The 10,057-nt window shown below is 39.3% G+C and overlaps 1 protein-coding gene across 6 annotated transcripts in view; it reads right to left on the reverse strand.

The window, feature by feature from the left end:
- Positions 1-2,119: 2,119 nt before the first annotated feature.
- ntng1a (netrin g1a) overlaps positions 2,120-10,057 on the reverse strand; it is a 234,467-nt gene continuing 226,529 nt past the window's right edge. For all 6 annotated transcript variants that reach the window (XM_017725259.2, XM_017725258.2, XM_017725262.2 and 3 more), the window contains one exon: positions 2,120-3,621. In XM_017725259.2, the coding sequence (XP_017580748.1) occupies positions 3,395-3,621 (227 nt within the window). In that variant the 3' untranslated portion in view covers positions 2,120-3,394. The remainder of the gene's footprint in view (positions 3,622-10,057) is intronic.

A 10,057-nucleotide genomic window follows, 5' to 3' on the forward strand; every position in this document is an offset into this window, starting at 1 on the left:
ATGAATCCCATTCTAAATCCATAGGCATTAATACAGATTTTGGAGAGCGTCTGTGGGAATTTCCGCCCATTCATCCAGAAGAGCATTTGTGAGGTCAGACACTGATGTTGGACGAGAGGGTCTGGCTCACAGTCTCTGTTCTAGTTCATCCCAAAGGAGTTTTCAGGTCAGGGCTGTGAGGGCCAGTCAAGTTCTTCCACACCAAACTCAACCTGTCGTGACTTTAGGAACCTTGTTTTGTGCGCTGGGGCTCAGTCATGCTGGAACAGAAAAGGTTCTTCCCCAAACTTCCAAAGTTGGAAGTGTAGAATTGTCCAAAATGTCTTGGTACTGAAGTATTAAGATTTACTTTACTGGATCTAGGGTTCTAGATCAACCGCTGAAAAACAGCCCCATATCATCATCCCTCCTCCACCAAACTTTACAGCTGGCACAGTGCAGTCAGTCAGGTAATGTTCTCCTGGCATTCGGCAAACCCAGACTCATTCATCAGACTGACAGGCAGAGAGGCATGATTCTACTGCTCCAGAGTCCAGTGGCGGCGCTTTACACCACTTCATCCGACGCTTGGCATTATGCATAGTGATGTAAAGCCTGTGTGGAGCTGCTCGGCCATGGAAACCCTGTCATGAAGCTCCCAACACACAGTGTTTTGTGCTGATGTTGATGCCAGAGGAGGTTTGAACTCTGCAGTTATTGATCAGCAGAGCGTTGGCGACTTGGATGCTGTATGCTCCTCACAACTCAGCGACCCGCTCTGTAACTATGCGATCTGAAACACTTCCACCTTTTAATAATAACACTCACAGTTGATTGTAGAAAATCTAGGTGGGAAGAAATTTCACAAACTACTGCACAGCATTGTGGGATGTGACTGGAGACATGTAAACATTTTACACAGGTTTCGTTTGTATTCCGATGGTTCAAGTTTTGGTGTTTTAAAGTTTCAAACTGGAGTTTTTATTTTATTTTTTAAAATAATTTTATTGGTGTGGTTTCATGAAACTTGTTCCACGAACTTGAAACCTTTGATTTTCAAAACTGCAGGATGCTTTACTTACGCAACTTAAGTGCAACTTAGTTTCATGTAGGTTTCAAAACAACTAAAATTTGTGAGGTGGACGGTGAGCTGTAGCATTGTGGGATAAGACAGTTGAAAACATTTTAAGTCTTTTAATTCTTTCAATTTTGGTGTTTTTTTTTTAAATTCATTTTACTGGCAGTTTCATGAAACTTTGTCCATGAAGTTGAAATGCTTCCGTTTCAAAGTTGCACATTGCTTTACGTTACACAACTTACCTACCATTTAGTTTCATGTAGGTTTCAAAGCAACTGCAACTTGTGACCGCACAGCATTGTGGGATAAGACAGTGAGTCAAAGTTTGGTGTTTATTTATTTATTTATTTCAAATGCTTTTGATTGGCTGTTTCGTGGAACTTGATTCCATGAAGTTGAGATGCTTACAGCTGAGTTTCAAAGTTGCAGGATGCTTTCGATTATGCAACTCAAGGGCAATTTAGTTTCATGCAGGTTGCAAGCAACTAAAGTTGCATGGAAGCTTCCCCATGTAAAACTAGCCTCGTTCACTGTTAAAACAGTTCAGTAAATGTCAGTTAAAGCTCTACAACTAGTAGCCAATAATTCACTGTCATTTTACAGTGATTTTTTAATAGTATACCTACCTACACTTATTCAAATAGACCTAAATCAGTGTGTCCTGCAACCGAGTTTGATCTGTAAACCTGAACTTGTTAGAAGCACCTTATGAGTGGTCTACAACCGGTGCAACTGGCCCCAAATGTGCAGGTGAAAAGCAGATGAAAGACTTTGAGGGGTTTCCTTTTCTCGACTTCAGCTCCATAACCCTCTCAGCAGGACGCCGATGCCTGTTAATATTTAATTGCGCCCATCCCACAATGCACCGCACCGAAACAAATCAGCTCTGCGCCGAAGATAAATGGTTATTGAAGATACACGGTCCATCCTGCCAATTATGCAATTTCTATGCATGCGTTACTAGTGTAAATAATTACTTTTCCATGCCGGCAAAACAGCCCTGGTTAAGATTCTCCTCCACTCCTGGGGAAATAAATGACACGCAGACCGTCGCGGCGCCTCTAAAAGGTCTTTTTAAACTTTTATTCACTTAAATTTCTCAGTGTTAAAGCAACAAGAAAACATTTAGAATGTCCTTTGGTGGGGTTTTCGTTACACTTCAGCATTTATGTAAACTGATATTCTTTGATGCCAGCACGTTGCCAATACGCAGGAAACTGCACAACTGAAAAAAGAAGAAGAAAACCAAGAAAATGGAACAAAACAGCTTATTCACCTTCATTTAACACACCGAGACATCGCCCTCAGACACAGTTCAGCAGGAATATCAGTAATAGTAATGATAATGATGATAATAACGATAACAATAATAATACAAAAAAGTATGTACTACAATATTTCTGCTCTGTCAAGAAAATAAACGTCTTTGATACAAAAAGTAAATACACTGATGATTTTTCTTCCTCTCTAAGCACTTTTTTACGCCCGGTGACGTGTAGCCGTGAGCTGGGACAGATAATACTACTGGTTTTTGGGAGGAGGGGGCAGGTACACATGTGCCTCACTGACATCAGACTAGAAAAATAAAGACAGGAAAAACAAAGCAAAATCGGGGGTTACAGAGAGATTCATTCACCGAAACCGAGGAGGGAGTGAAGAGGGGAGAGACGGACTTTTTCCGTAGTGGACCGCGGCTCGTTATGACAGTCCCAAGGAATTTCCTTATATCCACAATGCACTGACAGCAAAGAATGCTTATGCTTCTTCTTATGAGTCTTTGTTTTTTTTTTTTTTTTGTTGTTTGTTTTGTTTTTGTTTTTGTTTTTTTTTTTTTTTAGTGTACTTTTTGTAAATGCGTCCACGTGACCTGGACAGTCCTCCGTTAGAACAGCCAAAAAGCAGTCCAGCAGTTCGAAGCGCCTTGGGCTGACCCCGTTGCCGTGGCGATAAAGAGACAAGGGCGAGTTTCTTTCCCTTCTCTTTTATTTCTCTCATTTTTCTTCACGGGGCGGGGCTCGAGCGAAGAGTTTCTGCTATGGCTTGAAGTCCACTGTCCACGTTCTGCACGCCTTATGAAGCAGATAAATTTCTCTAAATAATACGTTTTGCTTTTGCTCGTAACTCTTTTATTTTTTAATACTTTCCTTAGTTTTTTTATATATATAATCTTTTATTCATTATTTATTCATTTTTGTCACATTCTCTCTGATTTCGGACGCTTGGCCGGCCGTGTGTGCTCGCTGGAGGCCTGTGTGTTTGTGTGTGTGTGTGTGTGTGTGTGTGTGTGTGTGTGTTTGTGTGTGTGTGTGTGAACATGTTTACGAGTGTATCAGTCTCTCAGAGGCGGGTCAGGAGCAGGACACAGGCGGACGTCAGCAGCAGCAGGAAGGCGGAATGCGAGAGGGGGGTCTGGCCGGAGTCGGGGTCGCAGCCGCCCGCCTCGCTCTCGCAGCGAGGCTTCTCGCAGAGCAGGCCGGAGAAGGCCGGAGGACACTGACACCTCACATTGTTCACACACACGCCACCGTTCTGGCAGCGCAGCAGCTCGTTGTCGCACACTCGGGCTGGACAGAGAGAGGAAGAGAGGATGAGTGGCGAGAAAGCCAGAGAACACACTTCTGCACATTTCACTGCACACCTACTGTTTACCTGCTGAGTTTAACACCCTGAGGAAAAAGGAAAACACGCAGGGCCAGATTCCCACAATGCAGCGCCAGCTTAACTGACGTTAAGAGTAAACGGCATCGCAGTAACACCTTCGCTCATTCTTTGGCGAGGATTACAGGTGAGTTTTACCTCTTGTGTGATGTGAGAAGTGGCTGGGACGTGAGCGCGACACAGTCCCGCAAAAATCACACCAGGTCCCGAATGTGGCGGCATTTTTCCCGCGAGAAGCTGCGGATTAAATGATGTTTTCTACCCTGTTTCCAAACACGTTTAGCTCCACGTGCAAATTAACCAATATATCATCGCTGTCCAAAATAATAAATAAATAAATAAATAAATGAGTATCACCATTTCAGCACATCAGCCGCACTTTACATTACGTGGAAATGTCACGGTGAATATTGAACGCACCGACAGAAATGTTGCTTGAAATAATATATATATAAATATATTTACACTAACTCTCCAGTTCTCTCCAGTGAAAGGACCATTTTCGAGATATTTGTGGAATGTTTTTGGACTGCGATGATATTTAAAAGCCATTTTTCATTTGGATCTGTTTGGACTGGCAGCTCTGAACAGCACTGGACTTAAAACAGCCTCGTTTTCCTGCCTCAGGTTTGATATGTGTATTGAGTCACTGTGAGTAATCTGACACGCTGAGATTCTAATCACAATGATGAGTTGGTTTTTATTGGAGTTTTAACTTTTAATTCCATTTTTTAATTTAAATAGATTTTACACAGGAATATACACACACATATATATATATGTATGTGTGTGTGTGTGTGTGTGTGTGTGTGTGTGTATGAAAATGAAACAGAGTTCCTACCAGTCAACATTTAATATTTTCTAGTGGAATTTTAATTATCATATATGTAAATTGAATTCTTCAGTCATAGTGACTGAAATTTCAGCAAATCAAGTCTAATTTCAATAGTGTGGAAAACTGTAATTCCTGTAATACAACCTGTTACTGCACTTATAATGGATTGGAAAAAGGCTGGAATTCTTGACTTTTTGCCTGCTCTTCTTCCTTTAAAATTCATAGCCTCTTAAGGAGAATTTAGCTTTTTATGAATATCTTTCTTTTCGTTTCTTTCATCTCATCCATTTTTGAAGCCCAGTGCTTGACTTGCGGTGGATCTTTAATATATTTGACCTCATTTACATGTGGATATTAATTGCTTCTTGACTAGGACACAGGTGAAATTACCACAGCGTTAAAAAGACACCAGCTCACCAATCGCCGTCAAACATGCATTAGACTTTATGCATTGTTTTAATACGCATGCTGCACATTTTGCATGGTCTAGCGCTGTTATTGCCAAGTGTTACGAATCTGACCCAGAATGTGGTTTATGTTTTATTTTTTCCCCAATATGTTAAAGTCAGCAAAGCAATAAAATTGTGCACTAAAATTAGCAGAAAATGCCATATTTTAGTGTGTTCTCTGTAGAGGACTTATTATTACCCAAAACAGACTGTACAGCATATCAGCATAATAATCACCAAAGAAAAAAAAGACTGACACCATTTCGTCCGTATGTATTCCTAATTCCTGATATATATACTCAGAATGTTCTTGGTCTAACTCTAGAACTCTGTTGGTCCTACAGGTTAGCCTTGTTTGTCTCTGGTTTTATTACACAGTCACTCTAATTACACACATTCCCAACGTCACGCGACTACGGCTCAGCTCCAGATATCACTTTCCACTCACCGCTGAAAACCGGAGGAAACAGTCAATAAAGCTGTGCAGGTAAGTGAATATTGATTGAAATGTATAACACAAGAGAAAATCTAATATCAGCAATAATGGAAACTCTAACTGAGAAAAAAAGAGAAGGATTTTCTGAGAGTTGACCTGCGCACAGATTCTTTAAAATGTTAGAGCGAGATTATCCTCAGGTAGGGTCAGGATCAGAGTTGGGGTCAGGGTAAGATTACATGGTCTTATTGTCCTTTATGGCAGCTCAGTGTTTTAGGGCTCAGACAGGTAACACTTTCTATGAATGTCATGTTGGTCAATATCTATAAACATGTTTATAACACGCTATAATGCATTAATAAAGCGTTATAAACATCGCTATAAATATTTATGAAAATGAATTACCCTGAATTATACTTTATAGCCATGTTTGTTACACATTATGAATTATTATTATTATTACTATAATGCATTATAAGCAGTGTTAATAACATGTTATACCGTCAGTGCCAAAAGTGAAGTGCAGACAAATACAAAGTACTTTTTACTGTAAAACTACACTACAGTACAGTACAGTGATGCTGGTTTCTGCTGGCGTTCTACTGGATATGCAGTGTTAAGTCAGTGCCAGGCTAACGGTGGTGCACATTAACAGTGGTGCACATTAACAGTGGTGAACATTAACAGTGGTGCACATTAACGGTGGTGCACATTAACAGTGGTGAATATTAACAGTGGTGCACATTAACAGTGGTGAATATTAACAGTGGTGAACATTAACGGTGGTGAACATTAACAGTGGTGCACATTAACAGTGGTGCACCTTAACAGTGGTGCACATTAACGGTGGTGCACATTAACGGTGGTGCACATTAACAGTGGTGAACATTAACAGTGGTGAACATTAACAGTGGTGCACATTAACAGTGGTGAACATTAACAGTGTTGAACATTAACAGTGGTGAACATTAACAGTGGTGCACATTAACAGTGGTGAACATTAACAGTGGTGAACATTAACAGTGGTGAACATTAACGGTGGTGAACATTAACGGTGGTGAACATTAACAGTGGTGAACATTAACAGTGGTGAACATTAACAGTGGTGAAAATTGACTTTCCCACATTGGGTGAAACTCTGATGTTGCTCTAGTTTAAACTCTGACATTTGAAGCCTGTAATGAGCTTTATTGTGTTTTAGTGTTTCAGTAAATCCTTCAGTAAATTCTTCAACTAGAAGCCTCAGTCTGAACCCTGGAGGAGGCTTTAGTCCAGCACGCTCCACTTTACTTATAGTGGACTAATACAGCTTATGAGCTCTTATAATGTGTTATGAACAGTACTTATAATGCATTATGTTAGCAATGCATAATAAACGTGGTTATAATGTGTAATGCATTTCTTATAAAAATTTATAGCCATGTTTATGATTCCTTATGAATGTGTTATAACATGTTATGAATGCGTTTATAGATGCACACAAATGTGACATTCATAGAAAGAGCTGCCCTCAGATATACTCTTTACCACTTACAGCAAGCAGCAGAGAAGCTTCATGCGATTAAGCTCCCATGTGCTCCTCACTGCACCAACTTCAGCTGAGCAATAAATGAAATAAGTACAGCCAACTGTAAGTGTGATTCTTACTGCTCTCCACTAGTTTCGATCCACAGTTAAGGCATTTACACAGCAATAGGAGGAGATATAAATTCCCTCGACCAATCACAGTCACATACACTCTTAAAAAAAGATGGTTCTCTAAGGATTCTTTAGCAATTACAAAGGTGTGATGTAGAACCACAAACACTCAAAAAACCATTGCATGGTGAAATGGTTCTTCAGATGGATGGGGAATATGTTGTATATGGTCCTATATAGAACCTTTTTGTTGTGGTTATATGTATAAAATGATAAAAGGGTTCTGCTATAGTTACAATTTCAAACGTGTAACAAGAAGAACCCTTTTTGGTGCTTTATAGCTCATATGTGCAACACATTCTCCATCAGTCTGAAATGCCAAACAAACAAATCAAGTCGTTTGACATGATGACATCGTAATCGCGGGTTTGAATTCTTTTTATTGCAGTTTTAGTTTTTAGTTCCATTTTTCAGTTTACAGCAAATTTTACAAAGGAATTCAATTTACATATCGCCGGTGTTGGCATAAAACCTCGTATGTCCAGTTTTGTTGTTTTTTTTCAGTTTTTGACATAATCTGAAAATGACCTAAAATTGCTTTTAAAAACTCTGGTTTCAATTGACTTGCATTAACAGTAAAGTAGGTTTTTTCCTTCTCCTGAAAAGTTAAAGTTTTGGAGATACGACAACAGCGATACATGCAAATCTCATTGAAACTGAATTTTTACTAGTCAACATTTAACATTTACTGGTGGACTGATCATTTTTAAATATGAAAACTGAATTCTTGATGTCAAGAATAAAACATTAGCCGGAACCATTTCACCATGGTTCTTTGAGTGTTCACAGTTCTACATAGAGCCATTGTCTTTGCTAAAGAACCCTTGGAAAACCATCTTTTTTAAGAGTGTAGCAAAAACCAAGATGCCTCATTGGCTGTTGTTTCAGCAGTTAGAGCTTTCTGACAAATGTATTGTTGGCATCTCTAAGCGTCTCTGAGTCGTGGACATCCGAACCAAAACTGATGAAAGAGGTGCCGAGACTCTCCGAGCTCTTTTCACTTCTACAGAATGGACAGTAGCCCAAACAATAGCTCTGCCGGCTTGTTATGTGAGGCACTGGGAATGTGCATTTGGAGACTTTCTGCTTTTTTGTTCATAGTGAAAAACAATCACGTCTGCAGTGTTTGAATGTTTAGAATGCTTTACGTTATTTGCCTCTCATTCAGTTCATAGCAGTTGTAGATGAAATACACCTTTAAGTGTCTCCAAACGTGTTGAGAAGAATTCAGAGAGGAGTTCAGTCCCTACAGGCCACAAGTTGCAGGCCAACACAAGCACAAGATATCAAGCACCAAACCAAAACTGCTGACCAATCCATGCCATCTTCATCCTTCATATCTGATGAGAAACATACTGCTTGTGTCAGAACAAAACCTTGTATCTCCATTTTTGTCGTTTTCAGTTTTAGCGCATTTGTAAAAAGCCTGTTGGCTTTTACATTGTGTGCAAATTTCATGATGAATGGATCAAAAGAAACGGCCCAAAAGTATCTCTAAAAATGTCCACTGACTTCCATGAAAAATAACGTAGGTTTCTTTCTTCTCTTGTAAATTTTAACATCTTGGAGATACGAGGCGCATTGCCTTGAATATTGGGTAGGCCTCCAAGTGCAGTTTTAAAATTGTTTAAATTGTATTTAATGGACAGACAATCCCTGGTTTCACTGGGAAATCATTCACCAAAGGGATTTAACATTGGTTGTGGAGTCCCACAGGGTTCAGTTTTAAGGTCTTTGCTCTTCTTTTTGTACATGGTACCTCTATGTGACATCACTAGGAAACAAAATATTACTTTTTTTAATAGCTCTATTGATTATGCACAATTATACATTTTACTTCCTTTTCGTGATCAAGACTGTAGACAGACTGACCAGGTTTTCTTTATATTTTTATATCTTTTATCTTTACGTACTATTAAGCTCTCTTTTCCTCTTTTCTCTCACCCCCTCCTTCAAGAGAGGGAGCTAATGTATAGAATAGCATTCCAAAGGTATGAGAGATTTAAGCTTTTCCAGACGTTTCCTCATGGGAATGTATGGATGTATGTGTGTGTGCGCGTACATTCACCATATAAGAGCAGAGGCCGTCTGAAAAAGTTAGAGTTCCCACTTTCGGCCTTCGGGACTCTCACAGGGCTTTAACACGATCTTATTCATTTGAAATAAAGTTCATGTTTAAATCCAGACAGTGTCTACAGAGCTTTCATCTCCCCGCCTACACAACTGAGAATAAACAACATTCTCATTCGAAAAATATTATTAAAGCTCAGCGTTTTCTCTCTCAGAGCGACGCAGAGAAACCTGTTCACGCGTTGGTCCGGCAGAGTTGATCACTGTAATGATCTTCTTACTTGATCTGGAAAGATTTTAAAGTTCTGTTACTAGTTTTAAAGGTTCTGAAAGACGTTAAAGCTCCAGAATGTCTATCTGTTCATGATCTTGGATCTGCAGATACTGACCTTCAAACACCTTCCGTAAAAATACAGAAAACATGGAGAGACTTTCAGTCATTCTGCTTCTAAAACGTGGAGCTCAGTTCACCTTTTATTAGACAGTGTTCACTTTATCTCTCTCTCTCTCTCTCTCTCTCTCTCTCTCTATATATATATATATATATATATATATATATATATATATATATATATATATATATAGAGAGAGAGAGAGAGAGAGAGAGAGAGAGAGAGAGAGTTGTCGGGACAGAACCTCTTATCTCCATTTTTGGTGTTTTTCAGTTTATGGTAAAATTTGAAAGTACCTCTCACCCTTTACATTATGTGTATATTTCATAAGGAATAGAGCAAAACAAACGACCCAAAATGACTTAGAAAAAATTCTGGTTCCATTGACTTCCATTAAAAGTAAAGTAGGTTTTTTCCTTCTCCTGTAAAGTTCCTATATTGGAGACACAAGGTTTTGATCTG

The sequence above is a fragment of the Pygocentrus nattereri genome, chromosome 3 (assembly GCF_015220715.1).
Source record: "Pygocentrus nattereri isolate fPygNat1 chromosome 3, fPygNat1.pri, whole genome shotgun sequence".
Lineage (NCBI taxonomy): Eukaryota > Metazoa > Chordata > Actinopteri > Characiformes > Serrasalmidae > Pygocentrus > Pygocentrus nattereri.